At 52.1% G+C, this 19936-nt stretch overlaps 1 protein-coding gene across 4 annotated transcripts in view; it reads right to left on the reverse strand.

Moving 5' to 3' along the window:
* Positions 1-3017: 3017 nt before the first annotated feature.
* Positions 3018-19936, reverse strand: part of IGF1R (insulin like growth factor 1 receptor) — a 299971-nt gene continuing 283052 nt past the window's right edge. For all 4 annotated transcript variants that reach the window (XM_042988145.1, XM_042988146.1, XM_042988147.1 and 1 more), the window contains 3 exons: positions 18878-19007; positions 12745-12879; positions 3018-3583 (listed from right to left, as the gene is read on the reverse strand). In XM_042988145.1, coding sequence (XP_042844079.1) covers positions 3202-3583; positions 12745-12879; positions 18878-19007 — 647 coding nt within the window. In that variant the 3' untranslated portion in view covers positions 3018-3201. The remainder of the gene's footprint in view (positions 3584-12744; positions 12880-18877; positions 19008-19936) is intronic.

The following is a 19936-nucleotide window of genomic DNA, read 5'->3' on the forward strand; positions in this document are numbered from 1 at the left end:
AAAACCTGCAAAACGAGCGCTCTTCCTGATGACAGAATCTGTGTGTCATTCACTCTGCGCAAAGTCCGTTTCAGTGACGGCCTGGGACAGCCGGGCGGCCTCCCCCCGCCCGCCAGGAAGGGAATCCTAAGGAGGAGCCTCTCAGGAGACCAAGCGAGGAGGAGGAAGAGAAAGAAACGAGACATCTGGGAGAAAGGCAAGCTGTCTGAAATGAGCGGAGAGGCGGGTTAGTGTTGCTTCGACCCCCGAATACAGCCTCCTGGCCTCTCCCTGCCTCATGTGCTCGGCCTGTGGTGTGGATGAGGTTACCGATATCAATGGCATATTGTCAGGTGCTGAGAGATGGGATATGTATTCTTCTGTATATATACACATATAAAAAAGAAGAGTGAGGTAGATAAATGTTTGAAAACCAAAACCAAAACCAAAAAACACGAAAACAAAACCAAAAAACCAAAAGAAACCCGAAAACTGTCCTGTCTTACACACACACACGCACACGCACACGCACACAAAACCCTTTCCTCAGTATTTAAATTCATCACTGGGGGCTTCTCTACAGTGATTGAAACTGGTATCACAAAATAAATTAAAACTCCTACATAGAATACCTTCTTAACTTTTTTTCTTTTTCTCATTTTTTTTTTTTCTTAAGGGAGAAAAACCATGGGGCAGAGGCTAGAGAACATCGCAGGACTTAAGGTACTGACCAGAAAAAGCACGACATGCTTGCTTTCTCGTGTTTCGTCTCCAGTCACGACTAGCAACCATCAGACTTTAGCTTTGTTCCTCCTCGTAATTGAAACATTTCCATCCCAGAAGCAACTCGGGTGCTGTCATCACTCTGGTGAGAAGTGCTAAAAACTAAACAATACAAGACCCCCGGGCCCGAGGACTGGGATTCCTGGCTGAGGAGAAGCGAGCCAGCGCCAGGGCTCTGGTCCCCCCCCCCCCCCAACCCCGGGGAGCGCACAGGGCTCCAGGGCCATCGGCCACCATGGTGCCCATGCATGCCCGACCCGGCCCCTCTGGCCCTGCACCCTGGAGGGGGTGGGGGTGGGGGGCTGGCTGACACCCTGAGGAGGCCACCCCCGTGGCTCCCTCCCCGCCAGTGCCCTGGAGGCCCCCCAGGGAGTTTCTGGTTCTGGAGACAGGTAGGTGGGTCTGGAGGGTGGTGGCGGAGGCCATGGAGGGGCCCGCCAGACCCCGCTCCGCTGCACCCTTGGACTCAGCAGCTGTTTTTCATGGGATGGAAGGATTAAATATCCATTAAAAAAAAAAAAAAAAAAAAAGTAATCCAAATGCCTAGCGTCTGCAGTTCAAACTGCTGTTGTACCCAGGAATTAAAAAAATAGAGATATGTGTGTCACAACCAAAACGAAGGTGAGGGAAAGTGAAGGTGAGACTGTCCAACAACGCGACTAGAAACACTGAACGAGGACGTGCGACGTATTTAACCTTTTGTTTTCTGACCTGAGTTTGCGTCATGTCTTGCACTGTAACAGACTCCAGCGCGGTGAGAGAGCAGGCCGGGTGGGGGGTGGGGGGCGCTGCCTCCCTCGCCAGCCTCGTGCCCACACAGCCTACGGGTGAGAACGTAACTAACGGGCAGGGGGAGCAGGGAGGGGAGGGCGTATTTATAAAAAGGCATCAAACAGTTCATGGCAAATTATGTTCGAGAAGTATCGATTACTGGGAAGAGAGGAAGAAAGTCACGCACTCTAGTACAAAGCATAAGAAGTTTCTTGGAGTGAGCAGAGAGGGAAGGAGGGTAGACCTGAAGGTTTTCATAGATTAAATCCACAAAGATAAAGGACAAAAAAAATAGCAGCTTTTTTTTTTCTGTACAGACGTATAGATGAATATCTGAACCGTAAAAAAGTTATAAAAGTGACATTAAAGACGATGTGTATGCAAATGTTTCATGGTCTAACATAGAACTGTAAGACCCATGAAGAAGTCCTAGTAACAGAGAAAATGTCAACAAAGCTTAGAATGCTTGAATCCATTTACTGCTTTGCTTCTTACTGTTGTGGTGGTGTTTGAATTTCTTTTCCTTGCAAACCTGCATAAACAGTTGGGCTGAGTCCCTGGAAACCCCTTCCCATCTGTGTCCTGGGGGCCGGGAGCGGGGGGGACAGGAGACTGGCATGTGGATGACCTTGACTCAAAGCCTGTCTTCCAGGCTCACGACAGGGCCTGTTTCCTCCACAATTCCGGGGGGGGGGGGGCTAGCAGGTGGGGGTGGGGGAGAGGGGCAGGGAAGCCGGGTTCAACTTCTCCCAGTCTCCACCGAGAGAAAATCCCATCCTGTCCACTTCCCCCCAAACAATAGCCTAGTCAGAAAGCGATCAGACCTGTGTGAACGTAAGACTTGAAAAGAACGCCAGGGGCGACCAGATGGAGTGCATCATCCACGTGGCTCTTAAATGACGTGACTAGATACCATGCTCGCCCCATGCCTCTGGAAACAAGGAGATAAGTGCGGGGGTCGTGAGGGAGGAAGTTCAGGGTTTTGGCAGAATTTGGCAGCATTAAAATGGTGACAACCTTGAATGAATGATGGCCCTTTTTAAATCTCGTTACGTCCCTAAAAAGGTTAAAGATACAGTTAAAAAAATCCCGTCTCAAGGTGTTTTGTTTTGTTTTGTTTATAAAGACCTACGGTGACAGGCAGGTGTGTACAGGGGCAATGGGGGTGGGGGCCGCAGGGAGGGACAGCCATTTCCTCAATCTGATCAAAAGGGCGTCCCAGCTGGGGTTGCGGCAAATGTTTTTCTATCATGAAGCAGAAAGAAAGAGAAAGGTGTGAGAGAGAGAGAGAGAGAGAGAGAGAGAGAGAGAGAGAAGGGGCGGGGGGAGAGGGAGGGAGACAGATAATGAGAGGAGAGAGACCGGGAAAGAGTGAGGAGACTCGATTCTCAAGTGTTCTGTTGCTATTAAGTGTTGTCATTAAGGTTCTTAAAGGCCCATGTCAGTTAAGGGTTCGGGTAGGGAAATAAAAAGCTGCTTGCATATTGAAAAAAGGAACATCCCAAATGTGTTTACTGCAGAGAAGCCGTCTCCCGTGGGCAGCAATGGCAGTTCTGAAGATCCACTGAGGTACAGGAGGCTGTGAATAGATTGTTAAAACTCTCTCCCCCCACCCGCCGCCGAGCGTGCACACACGTTACTGTTTGCACGGGATCCGGGATCCGAGGATCAGCAGGTCGAAGACTGGGGCAGAGGCAAGGCCCTCTCGTTCTTGCGTCCCCCGTTCATGTGCGCGTAAGGCTGTCTCTCGTCGAAGCTGGCTCGGAGAACCAGCACGCCGGGGCCCGGGCCGTTCTCGGCCTTGTGTCCTGAGTGTCTGTCGGGCAGCGGCAGGGAGGACGAGGAGGCGGAGGGGTCCAGGGGGACGCTCTCCATGTCCTCCGGCTCCAGATCCAGCTCCTCCGGCTCGGGCGGCTTGTTCTCCTCGCTGTAGTAGAAGGAGACCTCCCGGAAGCCGGGTTCCATCTCGTCCTTGATGCTGCTGATGATCTCCAGGAAGGAAGGCCTCATCTTGGGGTTGTACTGCCAGCACATGCGCATCAGTTCAAACCTGAGGCGGAGACAGACAGACGGTGGGCCCGTCCGCGAACGGTGGCTCCGGGGCCACCTGCTGTGGCCTCCCCCCACACGCGGGCACTGGCACTGAGAGCAGGGAGGCAGCTGGGCCATTTCTCTCTTGACGGCCCGACTGGCCCGCGCCGCTTTCGCTCCGGGGAACCAGGACCCTCCCCGGGGCCAAAACCCAACCTCTCATTTCCTGAGGACAAATCTAGGTTTACACAGAGTCTGGCATGACAGGTGTTATGGGGACAGTGCCAAGAAATAAAAATACAAACAAAAACCTACAGAGCGTCCTATCTGAAGTGTCTCTTGGAGCCACCAGTGAAACATTACTTCCAGAATTAGAGTGCAGGAAGCCTCTGGTTTCTCACTAATAAGGCTTAAGAATGGGGGCACCTGGGTGGCTCAGTTGGTCAAGCATCTGACTCTTGACTTCCACTGCTTCCCTTCTGCTACTGTTCTCACCAGAAGATTCTATTCTCTGTTTTGTTTTAAAAGTTCTGGCTAAAGAGGGGTGCCTAGGTGGCTCCGTCGGTTAAACGTCCGACTTCAGCTCAGGTCATAGTCTCGTAGTTTGTGAGTTCCAGCCCCGCATTGGGCTCTGTGCTGACACTGTGGAACCTGCTTGGGATTCTCTCACTTTATCTCTCTCTCTCTCTCCCCCTGCTCTCTTTCTGCCCTTCCCTGCTTGGACTCTCTCTCTCAAAATAAATAAAAATAAACTTAAAAAAAAAAAAAAAGGCTTAGGAGCGATCACAGCTATCCTGACAGTGACCCTCCCTTTCGTGCCACCTATGCAATTTCTAAGCTTCTTTCTGGGGCCTGGGGCCGGACAGCTGGCAGTGAGGTGGGAAGGCCACAAGACAGAAGGAGCGTGCATCTAGGGTCTGAGGTCCCGGTCCAGCACCACCCAGGCTGCCTGCTGCCTGCCCCACCACCCGGGCTCTGGCCTCGGGTCCAGGCTGAGCCAAATGAATCAGAGTCCTATGAAGACGTGTAGCCAGATCCTGACAAGGCGGGAAGGTGCGAGGGGCCCTGCCTAGGCAAGGGGGCAGGCAAAGAACATGGCATGAAGCCTGTGCCGGGTCTCACCAGCTGGACCACGGTGGCACTTGGGCCGCAAACCTCTGTGAAGCCTTCAGTGGACCACAGGAGGTGTCCGTCCCCCGCCCCCCGCCGGAGAGCAGGAGGCTGCACAAGGAAGAAGGACGGACGGTGTTGTGGTACAGCCAGCGGCCTGGACCCAGGGGAGGCCTGGGCTTGGACAAGGGTTCAGGATGACCAGGGGAGGAGGGTGTACTTCTTATGAACCCAGAATGCAGAGAGACCCAGCTGAGTGGACCTTGGGAGCAAAAAGGAGGGTGACTGACATCCAGGCTGGCCACAGAGCCAGAGGAGGCTACGGTTCCGAGAAGGGGTTGGCGGGCGGCCCTTTCTCGCGTGAGCTTGGCACAGAAGAGCCTTCCCTTCCATTACTGTTCTCGCCAGAAGATACTATTCTCTGTTTATTTTAAAACTTCTGGCTAAAGAGGGGCATTAAGCGGTTAAGCTCATGATCTCACAGTCTGTGGGTTTGAGCCCCACATGTGGTGCTATGCTGACAGCCCAGAGCCTAGAGCCTGCTTCCGATTCTGTCTCCCTCTCTCTCTCTGCCCCTCCTCCGCTCATGCTCTGTCTCTCAAAAATAAACATTAAAAAAATTTTTAAAACTTCTGGCTAAGTCAGAGTGGCCAAAATGAACAAATCAGGAGACTATAGATGCTGGAGAGGATGTGGAGAAACGGGAACCCTCTTGCACTGTTGGTGGGAATGCAAATTGGTGCAGCCGCTCTGGAAAACAGTGTGGAGATTCCTCAAAAAATTAAAAATAGACCTACCCTATGACCCAGCAGTAGCACTGCTAGGAATTTACCCAAGGGAGACAGGAGTGCTGATGGGGGCACTTGTACCCCCATGTTTATAGCACCACTTTCAACAAGAGCCAAATTATGGAAGGAGCCTAAATGTCCATCAACTGATGAATGGATAAAGAAATTGCGGTTTATATACACAATGGAGTACTACGTGGCAATGAGAAAGAAATATGGCCCTTTGTAGCAACGTGGTTGGAACTGGAGAATGTTATGCTAAGTGAAATAAGCCATACTGAGAAAGACAGATACCACATGTTTTCACTCCTGAGAGTGAAATCCTCAGAAACTTAACAGAAACCCATGGGGGAGGGGAAGGAAAAAAAAAAAAAAAAGAGGTTAGAGTGGGAGAGAGCCAAAGTATAAGAGACTCTTAAAAACTGAGAACAAACTGAAGGTTGATGGGGGGTGGGAGAGAGGAGAGGGTGGGTGATGGGTATTGAGGAGGGCACCTTTTGGGATGAGCACTGGGTGTTGTATGGAAACCAATTTGACAATAAATTTCATATATTGAAAAAAAAAAAAAACTTCTGGCTAAAGAGACGCTTTTCAATAAAAATGGCTAAATGGAAGGCTTGACTGACAGACCACTTGCTCGTTTGGCCTCAGGGAAGAAGCCCAGGGGGCACGGAGACCAGTCTGCAAAGGCAAAGCCCTAAGCCAACCTGGCCAAGCTACCTTGGAAGTCCTGGGAGGAAAGGTGTCCGGTCCGGGAGGGAAGAGTACGTGACCTGCAGGGAGGGTGGGAGCCTGAGAGAGGCTTTCTGCCTGTGTCGCTGCCGGGTTTTAGAAATCAGATTTTGCAGATTATGTTGTACTGGACCAGCCACACCCATCTGTTCACGTACATACGTCTGTGGCTGCTTTCAAGGGACACCTGCTAGGTGAGTAGCTGGAACAGAGACTGCCTGGCCTAGAAGCCCAAGATCCCGGCCGTGTGGCCCTTTATGGAAAACGTTTACCACTCGTGCTCTAGCAGAAAAAGACGTGGACAAAATACGAAGACCAGATTTTTTTGCCTTGGCCATGCCACTAACCATTTGGCAGGGCTAACCTTTGGTTAATGCACCCAGTAACACACAGGGTGTCGGGCAGGCGGGGTTTTGTGTGTGTGAACTGCTTGAATCCTCTCAAGTCCTAGAAGGAGGTGCATTGTAACATGTCCCCATTTTGTAGATGAAGCAGCAGAAACACCAAGAGAGTAAATAATTTGTCCAAGGTCCCCAAACTGGTGAGGCGGGAGCAGGATGGCATTCTCTGCGAAAGAGTATGGTTGTGCTTTGAAAACCACCTACCTCAGGAAAAGGAATTTTCTCCACCTCCACAAGGGAAACCATGGTCCCCCTAGGAGAGCCATTCCTGTCCTCATAGTCACCGTGTGACAGCTCCCGCCTGGGGTCACGTGGCACACAAGACTGCCTTCCCTTACCTCCCATTGCTGCCCAAGAGAAAGGACTCCCTTCCCACCCCCCACCCCCAACAAACGGGGCCATAAATACTCGAAACCCCTCTCTGTGGCTCGGCTGTGATTTCCTCTCTGGCTGACTGACTTGTCCCTGAATAGAAGCGCAGCCAAGGCCAAGAACATGTGATGTGCCCTGGCTCGGTGCCCCTGTGGCCAGGGGGAGGGGAGGAGGTGCTGAGAGGTGCCACCAGTGACTGGAGTGACATCAGCACAAACAAACCATGTGATGCCTCTCTTAAAGCCTTCCAGGGCTGCCCATAAAAGGAAGTCTTTCTTACTCTGTAGGACTCAAGACCTTGTTTACACTATCTCCACAAGAAAACTTTCCAGTAGACTCTAGAAGGATTTATGAGCTGATAAAACTCTTCTTTAAAAAGGCACATGTTTTCCCCCTCTCTCTGCCCCTCCCCTGCTCGCTCGCTCTCTCAAAAATAAATAAACATTAAAAAAATTTTTTTAAAGGCACGTTTTAGAACTAGTCCGCTCTGGAGCAGTGCTTTACCCAAGGCCCCCTCGTGGGGGGTGAGGGGATGTGCAGACCCTCCACCTGGGGCAGGAACAGGACCAAAGGGGGCTGCTGCCCCGCTGTGAAGCTGCTTCACAGAGGCAAGTGTGACCCGAGGAGGTGGTGTGAGGGAAGAGGGACAACTGTCCCGACCCCTCCCATCCTGCACACAGGGGGCCTCAGGATCGTCACCTTCCTCTAGGCCCTGCTGCATGCACGCAGGTGGTGATCACAAGCCCAGGTGTGAGAGGCAGCCCAGCCTCGGCCCCGTGACAACCCAACCGATGCAACAAAGACCAGATTCTAGAAAGGCCCTGCAGGGCTTGGCACACCCCTCCTCCACCTCCTCCTGGCAGCCTAGAACAGCCAGGATTGTCTTATGAGCCGCTTCTCAGTGGCGCCTGCCAGTGGGACGGCAGGCCTGCCCATCGCCTTGCCCCATATCACTCTGGCTTTGGACTGAGACCAGACTCAGGGCCCAGGTACCACGGGACAGCCTGTAGTTGCGAGGCCAAGCACGCACCAATGGCCATTCCTGACTGTTTGGATTCTACTCAAGCACCCTATTCCCACACAACCAGCACAGGATCACAGCAAGGGGGAAAACCATGTTTGAAGACTACAAGAACCACCAGAGTCCCCTGAATGTGTTTCAGTCTCCTCTGTGAGTTCGTGACTCTCTGGGCTAAAAAGTTCCAATTCTTTCCTGCGTTGTGTATACTGAGCACTGCCCTGGCAAGGATCTGGACCTGTGACACTGTGGAAGTTTTACCGAAAAAGATACGGCTTCTTGGCCCAGGGCTTACAGCTTGCTGCACCTCTGCTCGAGCCCTCTCCTGCAGCATTACAACCCGGTCCTTCTGCCACCCAGCTTCTGAAAGCTGGGGCCTCGCCTCGCAGCCCTGTCTCTGGGACGTCAGCGGTCGGCACGCAGACACAGGCGCTCAAGGACACTCGCGGTGGCGGTACAGAGACGAGAGCTTAAGAGAAGGTTAAGGACAGGCTTTGTCGTCGATTTGAAGCCTAAGTGCTCTGCGCAGTTGAGGGGAGAGGGATTCTTGGCTGCTCCAGAGGAGCCCATCCCACCTGCTTGTAGATACCACCAAGACGCCGCTGCTGAGCCGAAGCCCCCCACCCCCCACAGCCGCTGCACGCCAGCCCCCAGGTTACCCTACTGGTGCCCGCTCACACCTCTGGAGCCACACAGTGGAAGTGGTTTCTTTCCCACCCGGGCGCCCAGCAGGGCTTTTGGGCAACGCCCAGGAGCTCAGTGACGTTCCTCTCCTCTGGCAGAAACGGGAGTCCGCTCTTTTGTGCCCCGTAACAAAAGAACCCCTCTCCCAGAACACTTCTTCTTTACCTAAGCTCATCAATAAATTCAGAAGAACAACACGGACACTCCCTGCACCATCAGCTAACCTCCTTCCATTCTGTTGTTTTCTTCGGAGGGAGAACAATTTGCCAGGGGGGTTCTGGAGGGCAAAGCAGAAATGCCTCCGGAATCAAACACGTAATATCCAAGAGTAACCTCTCCATGTGAATTTCCTTGTCACTCTATGCTGGGAACAGGAAGTCTAGCGCCTTTCCCATGGCAGGTGGGCTGCTTCCCAGGCATATTAAATTAATACCAAAACTCCAGTCACCGGGAGGTGGATCAACTTTAGGGAGTCCCACAAGTTTCTCAGAGGCCGTTTCTCCGAGTCAAAGAGACAGCTCAAAAATAAAACCTCTCCTCCCACTACCCCAAACCACACGAACAAAACCGACACCTGCTTTCTCGGACTGTGGCTAAGCTTCCTACACCACCACCAGCCCCAGCATCAGCCTCTATTCTGGCACCAGACCCTCGGTTGCAAACTCAGCAGGCATCACTCCTTATACTCCATTACTGAGATTTTTTTTTTTTTTCTCCGAAGGAAGATTTTTCTTATAACGAGCTGATAAGAATACAGTGACCACACTGTTCATGGAGAACAGTCACCTGTGAGGCAACCTGGGAGTCAGTGGGGTGTGGTACCCAGCCCACGGTGATCCCCACCTCCTGGGGTTCATGCCTCCCGTAATCTCCTCCCACATCACAGAGGACCACCCCTGAGGTTCGGCCATGAAGGACACTGTGGCATCTGCTCCGCTCTGGAGTCCTTTGCTCTCGGGCAAGCTACAGGCCCATGGCCCAAAACTAGCCTACTGTCCAATTTTTCTGGTGAGGCCTCTGAGCTAAGAATGGTTTTTATATTTGTAAAATGGTTGAAAAAAAATCAAAATAAGAATATTTTGTGACATGAAAATTATGTGAAATTCAAATCTCAGTATCCCCAAGTAAAGTTTTACCTGAGCATAGCCACACTCATTCACGTGGTATCTGTGACTGCGTTTGCACAATGAGATCGTATGAGACCACAGAGCTGAGAACACTTCCTATCCGTTTTTCTAGAGGTAAGTTTGCCAAGCCCTGCTTGGAGAAGCCAGCTGCATGCCAGTTGCAAGTGGGTCCCGGCCCTAGTCAAGCCTTCTGATGACCGGAGCCTCGTGAGAGACCCTGAGCCAGAGCCATCCCGCTAAGCCGCTCCCAGGTTCCAGGCCTTCAGAAACTCCATGAGATGGTAAATGCTCATTGTTGGGTTTGGGATAATGACCCACTGTGTAAAAAACTAATACAGGTGCACAGAGGAAGCGTTTCCATGCTAGGGAAGAAAGTGTGAGGGGCGCCGGGGTGGCTCAGTTAAGTGTCCGACTCTTGGTTTTGGCTCAGGTCATGATCTCACGGGTTTGTGAGTTCAAGTCCCCGGTCGGGATCCATGCTTGCAAAGCCTGCTTGGGATTCTCCTCCTTCTCTTTCTTTGCCCCTCTCCCCTGTTTGTGTGCTCGCTCTCTCTCTCTCTCTCTCTCTCTCTCCCTCCCTCCCTCTCTCCCTGCCCCTCTCTCTCTTTATATATATGTATGTATACATGTAAATTAATGTGTATTATTATGTACCTATTTAATATAAATGCAAATTAATAAACATGTACTAAGTGACCTTTTGAGTCTCTTCTAACTTTGGGTTCTGAAACCTGAAGAGGCTAACTGGGAAGGTTCTTGAGGGATCTGGGAAACCCCATCCCCCCCCCCTGCCCCATATACACAGCCCTCTGAGAAATGGGGCCTCCTGTCATTGGTGGGTCTACTCTGCACCCCATGTCCAGCCCCGGGCTCAAATGATCAGGGGGCTCCCCCGCCCTCAACACACACACACACACGTGGATGCCAGAATGCTGCTTCTCCTATGGCAGTCTTGGGTCCTCTTTCTTAATTCCATACCAACTATCCCTGGGCTTCAGCTGAACAAACATTGAGAAGCAGCAGTTAGGAAGCATAAGGCTCAGCTAATGCACTCCAGAAGCATGGGGTGCCGCACTGAGTCCCCGAGCCCAGAGGTCCTACAGCCGCACGGTCAGAGCCATGGGAACAAGGCCTACCACATCGACGTGGATTCAGTTTTGGTAGCAACAAAGTGCTTCAGAAAAAATATACAAAACCCTGGTTTGTTGATGGACAGTGGTTTCTGCTTCCCAAGCTGTGGTAGTCCGATTCTAAGATGCTCCCCCAGATTCCTGCCCCTGGGGTCAACGCCCTGTATAACCCCTCACCTGAATGTGGGTCAGACTAAGAAAGATGATGGGGTTTCACCTCGTTATGGAGTTTTCTCATCAGCTGACTCTGAGTTAACCAGCAGGGAGATGATCTGGGCTGGATGTGGCTTAATCAGCTAAAACGAATGGTAAAAGCAGCAGAGATTCTCTTGCTGGCCCTGAAGAAGTAAGACACTCCGGCGGGAGAAGACCCATTCTCCGGAAGGCTGGCGGTTCTGCAGCCCTAGGCATGAGTCCTGCCGGAGGCCCAGAGCCTCAGATGCTGGCGCCCCCAGGCTACGTCTGGATTTCGGGCTGATGAGACTGAGCCAAGGGGCCGGCACACCCGTGTCCAGAGTCCTGACCCAAGGAAACTGTGAGAGACTCAAAGGAGCAAAGGTTTCAGGACTGTCGAGGCCAGTTTCCCTGGTCCCCAGTGGACGTGGTATCAGACTCATAGTGGCAAACCCACCACCCTGAGGCCCGGCCTGGGGCCCCTGCTCGCTGGGGGCCTGGTGCACGTGCAGGTGGCATATCTGGGGCGGGGGGGGGGGGGGCGGTCTTCCACACAGACACAGAGGCGGCCTGACATCTCCTCCGGGGTTGCTCCCAATGTGAAGCCACACCTGTCCTGAAGAACACTTCTGGAAAATTCCGGAACTGGTGCTGAGGCATGAGTGGTAGCCTACCTTCTACCCATTGGGATCCAGAAGACTCTATGAGCCCTGCTTTAACGTCCATGTGGAAAACAAGTCCACACTCTCTCCCTGCTTCTGTCCTGCACCCAATGACCCAACCACAGAACACCTTCACACCCTCGTCTGACTCGTTCCTCCTGTGGACAGTGAGGCCCTCTTGCCCTCGACAGCTCTGATCTGCGCCAACAAGGAGTGCAACTAACGGCGCTGAGCAGCAAGGCCCAGGAGGGATCACGGACACCCTCCCATCATCGGACAAACCTCAGGAACAAAAAGCGGAATGTTCTTGTTGTTGTTGTTAAAAAGAAGCAGCTTGAGGTGATGAATCTGCCAGTGCCCAAAGCTGTACACCCCCGGGGCTGTGTCGGGGCCCCCTGATGGGCCAGCTGAACCACATTCCCAGTCCCCATGGGTCACTGGGTGAAGCCCCAGAAAGCGTGTTGCTTTCACAGCTAATGACTTTGGTCAGCACTCAGCAGAGAAGAAACCTTGTGGGGGGGGGGGGGTGCCACGGTGGAGGTGGCACGCGGTGGGAAGAGGCCTGAGGTTTGCCCTACGTGGTGCCAGAGCAGTCCTGCCAAAGGCTGCAAGAGGCTCCGGGATTTGGCTTAAGAGCAGCCAGTGCCATGTTGTTGCCCCCTCCCCCAGTTTTCTTAAACTCTGGTGCTGAGGCCGGTAAGGATCGCTTTGGTCAAATACTTCCCAGAGATGTCTGGCCTGAGACCCCAGGTGCAAACCAGGACTAAAAGATTAAGGGAGATGCGGTGAACTTAAGGTGACTCCGCAAAGGCACAGGGTCCTTCCATCAGGATAACCTCCTTCCAAACTGCACCCCGCCCCCTCATCTCCACCTGCCGGGCCGCAGAGACTGGCTCTCAGAACCACCCATCTTGGGTGACCCAGGAAGGGTCATCGAGGAGGGGAATCTGAGGGAGGGCATCAGGGGCCCAGGCGTACGTACAGCATGTCGGGGCAGTTGTCCGGCTTGTCCAGAAGGCCGCCCTCCATGACGAAGCGAAGGACTTGCTCGTTGGACAAGCCCTGGTACGGCTGCTCGGCCAGCGTGGCGATCTCCCAGAGAACGACCCCGAAGGACCTAGGGTGAGAGAGGGGACGTGAGGGCTCAGAGAGGGGCGGGCAGCCCTCACTGCCCCTTCCCTTCCAGCATTTCCCCACCCCGGGTGCTGAAAACGTGCCCTCGGCGTGGTGACTGAGCGAGCATCCTCCAGTGCGCCCAGCAGCGGCGAAGCGTGGCCCTTGTCTTCCCGCAGTGTGGGCAAAGCTGTAGCAGGGGGTGGTTTGCAGTGCCCCCTGAATGACTCAGAAGCACCTGCTTTCTCATTTGAACCCCGGGCAGGTTGATTTCAGGGCCTGGCCCCAGCCACGGGCCCAATAGGGCAATGTCTCCCAAATGTGCTCTATCCTCTAATTAAAGGCAGGTCCCCAGGCCCTGCCGGGACAGTGGTTTAGTGACCTCGAATACAGCCTGGGACAATCAAGCCATTCAACAAGCTCCCCTATTTTGGAAACTTGTACCCAAGTAGCTCTCAATGCTGGCTGTGGAGTGAGTCTCCTGGCAAGTTTAGAAACATTTTTTTAATGTTTATTTATTTTTGAGAGCGAGAGAAAGAGACAAAGTGCAAGTGGGGGAGGCGCAGGGAGAGAGGGAGGCACAGAATCCGAAACAAGCTCCAGGCTCTGTGCTGACCCCCACGCAGGGCTCGAACTCACAACCCGTGAGATCATGACCTGAGCTGAAGTTAGATGCTTCACCGACTGAGCTACCCACGTGCTCCTAAATATTTTTTTAATGTTTATTTATTTTTGAGAGAGAGAGCAAGCAAGTGAGCACGAGCAGGGGAGGGGCAGAGAGAGAGGGAGAGACAGAATCCAAAGCAGGCTCCAGGCTCTGAGCTGTCAGCACAGAGCCCAATGTGGGGCTCGAACCCACAGACCCTGAGATCATGACCTGAGCCAGTCAACAGACTGAGCCACCCCCCCACCCCTCCTGCTGAGTTTTCAAAACATACTGACGTCTGGGTCTCTGACCGCAGTTCTGACTTCCACAGGTCTGGAGGGTTAGAAAGCTTGGAAGGGGATCTCACAGGTCCAGTGGGGCCAGTGGGGAGGGAAGACCTGTGGGAGTGAGCTGGGGAGCTGCTGGTCTGTGACATGTGACGGGGGCTCAGTCTCACAGGGAGAGAAGCCAGGAGCACAGCACTGGCTGACGGCGGGCTGGCAGGCAAGGAGGCGTCCTTAAGAAGAGTTTAGCTGAGGGGCAAAGGGGCCGAGGCGTAAATTCAGCAGCGGGGGCAGTGAGCCATTCCGCTATGCATGCAGTTTTGCCTGCTGGTTTAGAAGATCTAACTGCTGGAAAACAAATTAAAATATGTGGACACGCACACAGAAAGTTCAGACAGGTAATGTTTAAAAGGAGATGCCGTAACCTGCAAAATAAAGGTGACCTCCCAACACTGCCACCTCGCACCAATTTTCCTCGGTCTATGTGCCCTTACGCTCAGTTCATTTCAGCAGAATAAAGCAGGCTCATCGGCAGCAAGCAGCCCGAGGGGCTTCCGACAGGACTGCGGAAGGGCCAGGGGGTGCTAGTGTCAGAGCCACACTGAAAATTCTGGGGCCTGGCGCTTCCCACCGAGAGCTCCCGGGATCCTGGCCCGGAGCCTGAGCCAATGTTTTATTCACTGCTTCAGCTATAGCTACTTTTCCGTGAGCAAAAGGTTTCTGTACAGGGGCGCCTAGGTGGCTCAGTCGGTTAGGCGTCCAACTCTTGATTTCAGCTCAGATCATGTTCTCACGGTTCTTGGGTTCGAGCCCCATGTCCGGCTCTGCACTGCAGCGTGGAGCCTGCTTGGGATTCTCTCTCTGCCCCTCCCCTGCTCCCAAGCATGTTCTCTCTCTAAATATAAATAAATAAACATTAAAAAAAAAAAAAAGGTTTCTGTGCAACTTTGTACTAAGAACAGATATCAGATATAAATAAAATCTTAGCAGAGGACCGACTCACCCAAGGCCCTTTTTAATTTCCAGTGACCAAGAAATAGCCTTTATATTGCACAAGAGACCTAGAAAAGCCAAAGACTCAGAGGCCTAAGTGTGGCTGAAGGCACACTTCAGAGGCTTGGGCTGAAGGCAGCCAGCTTCTCCACAACTCTGGTGCTGGGATGTCATACTGGAGTGGGCCTGGTCACATCGGCAGCATGCCTCGGAGCTCCCAACCTTCATGTCTGGAATGCGGTACAGTGCAAGGAAAGACAAGCGTGGCTGTTTTTACTGATTGCAGGCCTGGCCTGAGGAATCCTCTGAGAACAACACAGTTCCCTCCCAGAGCCCCTTCTCCTCCACAGACTCTGCCGGTGGGGCCAGCCCCTCTCAAGCAGCCCATTCTCACTCAACGGCTCCCGCACGGACTCTTTCGGCTCCGGGTGCTCTGTTTCAAGCTCCCGGTCACTTGGCTATCCATAAACTTCCCGTGTCTCAGCCCAAGCTCTGCCTCTCGGTCCTGTTCTTCTGGCCTCAAGTAGTTGGTGTCCTGCCTCACTCGAGCAGTCAACCCAAGGCCGTCCTTCCCTCGGCCTCCTCAGGGTCCACCACGGCACTGACGGTCCTCCTCGGCCTATAGCACTCTTCCTTTCTGGTGCTAGCACCGTTCACCATGCGGCCTGATGCTCTAGCTAACATGAACATCTTAAGACAGTCTCCCGTGTCGCTCTTCCTTCAGAAGCTTTATGCGTCTTTGCAGAACCTGAAGAATCAGGCCCAAGCCCCTGACACAACATCTGAGGCCTTACTTGCTCTCTCTCCACCCTAACTCCCTCAAGGAAGTCCCACCGTCTTTCGCAAGCGTGTCCTGCCGCCATAGCCTCTCTCGGCATTCCCGCGGTCTAGAACCTGCATCCCCACTGCCTTGTAAGTGACACTTCTACTTCAGGGTGCCCCACGGCCCCGTCTCTTCTGGCCAGGCTTTTGTGACTCCAACCTGTCAGGATCACTTCCTCTTCTCCACAAGACTTCACCCTTCCAGGACAGGGAGTCGGTCTCTAGTCGCCCCGTTCTTGCACACACTGAGCATTTCCTGGGCCTCACCAGGTCCTCACGGTCACACGCATGAAGTCACACAGCAGGTAACAGGGCTGGCCTGGAGTGACTCCTGTGTGATGTCAGTATCCCTCGTCAGGGAGGGCCACTTGATGCTGGAGTCTGGTCATGCTTCGCGGGACGTGACCGGCAGAGTCCAATGCGTGAAGGCTGAGCCATCTCTACCCCACACCAAGACGCCCCCCTGGCATCACTAGTTGCCACAGGAGCCATGTAAACATTCAGCAAGCTACTGCAGGCCTAGTAGGGAGTGCAGACACTCCAAAGCAGACCTCACCTCACAGGTTGAGCAGCCAAAGCCCAGAGATGCCTCGTGGTTTGACCAAGGCCACATGGCCAGACAGGGACACTAAGAGGCAAAGCCTGTGTACTTTTCAAAGCAGATGATTTACAACGGCATGGGCACTGGTTTCAATGCCTTCATATCGTACCGAGTCATGAATTTTGTGGACAGGTTTCATCTGTAAACGCTAGACAAATGTCTTTGCGTGACGTATTTTCCAATCATGAGCACTGGGGGGCTTGCCCTGAAGAAGGTACAACTTGATGTGACTCTCACACATCAGTGCCACTGCCACCTGGGGCCAGCGTTCAGGAACCACACCTCAGCACACCACGACAGGATCATGTCTGTGTCCCACCCACCAGTAAATTGAGACCTACACAGATCTCCACATTCCCCGCTGACGTGAATTAGCCAGCAAAGAAGCAAATAATTTTAAGTGGGTGCGGGCCTAGGTATTTGTGGAAGTTTGGAAACCTTCTCAGTAAGTCAAGAAATGAAGACTGTTGGAGGGTGATCCAGACGCCCAGGGAGGGGACACACTTGTGGGCCCCAACTGCCTAGTTTTTTGCTTGGTTCCCTCCATCCCTGGAGGGCACACTTGTGTCTTCTAAGCCAAAGGAATCGTTCTGCAAGGACACGGTGCTACGACAGAGCTGCAGCAGTAGGAAGCACAGAGCCCGAGGGCCTGGGAATAAAATCTCAGAGGGCACTGGGAAAATGTGGAAGTGTTCAAACTAGAGAAAAGAGACCACTTCCTTGTGACTCCAAGGCCCGTCTCGTCAAAAACAGACAAGAGCATGCGAGTGTGCTACAGAGGAGGGCCAACGGGTGTCACCAAGAGGCAGACTTAAGCATCATATGAGAAAGACGTGCAAAGAACAAGGGCATCTTAAGAGTTAGGGTGGCCTGTCCTTGTGAGGGAGAGGACAAGTAGTCCTGGAGACATTTGAGCAGAAGCCTGAATGCTAGCTGTCAAAGAGGCCATGGGTGGGATGTGGGGGCTGGACCCGACCTTGGGAGTGCCTCCCAAACCAAAGACACTGAGGTCTCTTTGACACAGTCAAATACAATTCTCTGTATCTCTTTCTAGAGTTTCAACTATTTGGGAACACCTGTTTTGTGCTATTGAATACAATCTAAGGTGACTCCCATTCCTTTGACAGGGAGGGCATGAGATCCTAGGCAGCTGAGGAACCTTCCATATTCACCAAGTCCTGGCCTACCCTACCCATGTTACCCTCAAAGGCTGTGTTACCAAAAAAAAAGAATTTAAAGCACTGTTAATGCCTGAACACTGAACGGAATGATTATCAAATAGACACTCTTGTTTACATACACATATTACTCATGCATAATGTCGATGCCGTCGAGTGGGAGAAAACTGGCATCGAACCCCCTGCATGTCCCTCTGTTGCTGCTGCTGGTGGCATTCGTTGCTAACCAGGGTTTGGGCAAAATTAGCCTGTGAGATATTAATAACTCTAGTTTTATCTTCTCATCCTGCCTCTGCTGTCCCTGGCTCGCACGGTTTTCTATTTTATTGTACAAGCTGACCTCAGAGCTTTGGGAGGTATAGAGGCTACAATAATCAGATGCATGAACAGACCTTCTCTCCCCATCATCTCTACATCTAAAAATGGTGGTGAGCACTTTGATTTGACAGCAAAGAGCTAACGATCTTGGACAGGCCGACTGCAAAAACAGATCTCGTACGTGAACTCGAGAAGCAATCACGCTTTGCCGGGTCGTATTCAAATGCTATTTCCAATTTGCACCTGTCTTCGTAGTGAGATCCAAGGCCCTTGAACTACGAAAGGTTCATGAGGTTAAAAAAAAAAAAAATGATGTCGGTCACTATTTAAGTAGCTCCTCTATGTGGTCGTCCAGACAGTTGAGTAAACAACTCCCATTTCCGTAACACAGCAGCAATGGGACCTCCCGAGAGGACAGCCAAGAAACTAGTTGACGTTCTAGGAGGTAGATGTGCCAGGGCCTCAGCCTGCCAAGGACCTCAGTTGTATTTCAGAACCTGGCCTCCTCTCCACAGTGTTGCTGAGGTATCACAGGAAACAGCGCTACTGAGAGTCCTCTGTACTCCTCAGCTAAGCTTTCTACCCCAAGATACGTTATCGTGAAGGGAGACACTGTGCTTTCTACCCCATCCCTGGGCCCACAATGGTGAAGTCCTTTGAAAAAGGACAGACAGCAGATGGGACCAATGAGAGAACACATCCAGACTCACAAGCTTTGGGTGTGAACAAAGGAATGTCTGCAATCCGGAGTTGTAATTAGGTGAGGCAGCCGCACACACACCACGTTATCTATTTATTGGGAAAGATGGAACGAGGGCAGGTGGCCAGGGGAGAGGTGAAGTTTTTGGACACGTCCCGGCCCCTGATGGTCTGTCTCTCAAGGGCTCCTCGCCACTTACTGAGCACTTAAGGACTGCAAGAAATGTGGGTCTCACAAATTCTTTAGAGCCCACAAATGCCCGCTGTCCTCAGCTAGCCCACTGACAACAGGGGCCTTTCAACTGTGCAGGACTATGGCCCACACAGCACTTGGCCAAAGCAGGAAACGGGTTAACGATGAATAGAGACCAGTAGAAACATAAAGCCCTCGAGACGGAGCCAGTGGGATCTGTGGAAGCTGGAGGGCTCTGGGCTCGCATTACAGAAGAAGACTCTCATACCAGACGTCAGAGTGAGTGGTGAAGACCCCATCCTTGAGGGACTCGGGTGACATCCAGCGCACAGGCAGCAGCCCCTTCCCTCCTTTCCGGTAATAGTCTGTCTCGTAGATATCTCTCGTCATACCGAAATCTGTAAGGTGGAGAGAAGGCACAAGAGTGACGCACTTTGAGCAGCTCTCAGGGCAGAAGCAAAGATGTTCCATCACAGCTGTGGGGCACCCACGGGTGAGCCACACTCTCAGGAGGCTGGGTATCAGCATTTACAATTGTATAAGGCAGAATCGATAAGGGATGACTGATCGATTAATCCTGTGACAGGTAAATACCAATGAATGTCTGCTTCAAATAGGTTTACAATTTGAGTCCTTTGGAAAAAAAAAAGTTGGGGCACCTGGGGAGGGCTCAGTTGGTGACGCATCCGGCTTCGGCTCAGGTCATGATCTCATGGTTTGTGGGTCGAAGCCCCACGTCGGGCTCTGTGCTGACAGCTCAGAGCCTGGAGCCTGCTTCAGATTCTGTGTCTCCCTCTCTCTCTGCCCCTCCCCCACTCACACTCTGTCTCTGTCTCTCTTTCCCTCTCAAAAATAAACAAACATTCAAAAAATTAATAAAAATAAAAAAATTTAATTTCATTCCAAATAAAGAAACAGATAAATAAAAAAGTTAATTCCTTTTTTCATTTAAAGTGAGAAGCAGTTTATAAATTACCAAGTCTCCCACTTTATCAAGAAAATATTCACGTGTAGACCAAAGGTCATTTACATGTGGTTTTAGAACCTGGTGAAATAAATAAGAGCATTCTGACTCTTACTTACTTGGTAGCACTGCCCCACTGCCAGAGGAAATAAAATAGTCTTACTGCTTAATAAGGGGGAAAATATTGAAAGTACCAATTCACGGGGAAAGTAAAGTACACAGTAAGATGCTAGGAGATGCTATTTACTAGGCCCCTGAAGCTATTACCCAATAATGTTTTTCAACATAATGCTCCTACTCGTTTTTGAAAATTTGTTCCATTTTCCATGTCTCTAAAAGATGTCACATAATTATGTTTGATGG

Source organism: Panthera tigris, chromosome B3 (assembly GCF_018350195.1).
Source record: "Panthera tigris isolate Pti1 chromosome B3, P.tigris_Pti1_mat1.1, whole genome shotgun sequence".
NCBI lineage: Eukaryota > Metazoa > Chordata > Mammalia > Carnivora > Felidae > Panthera > Panthera tigris.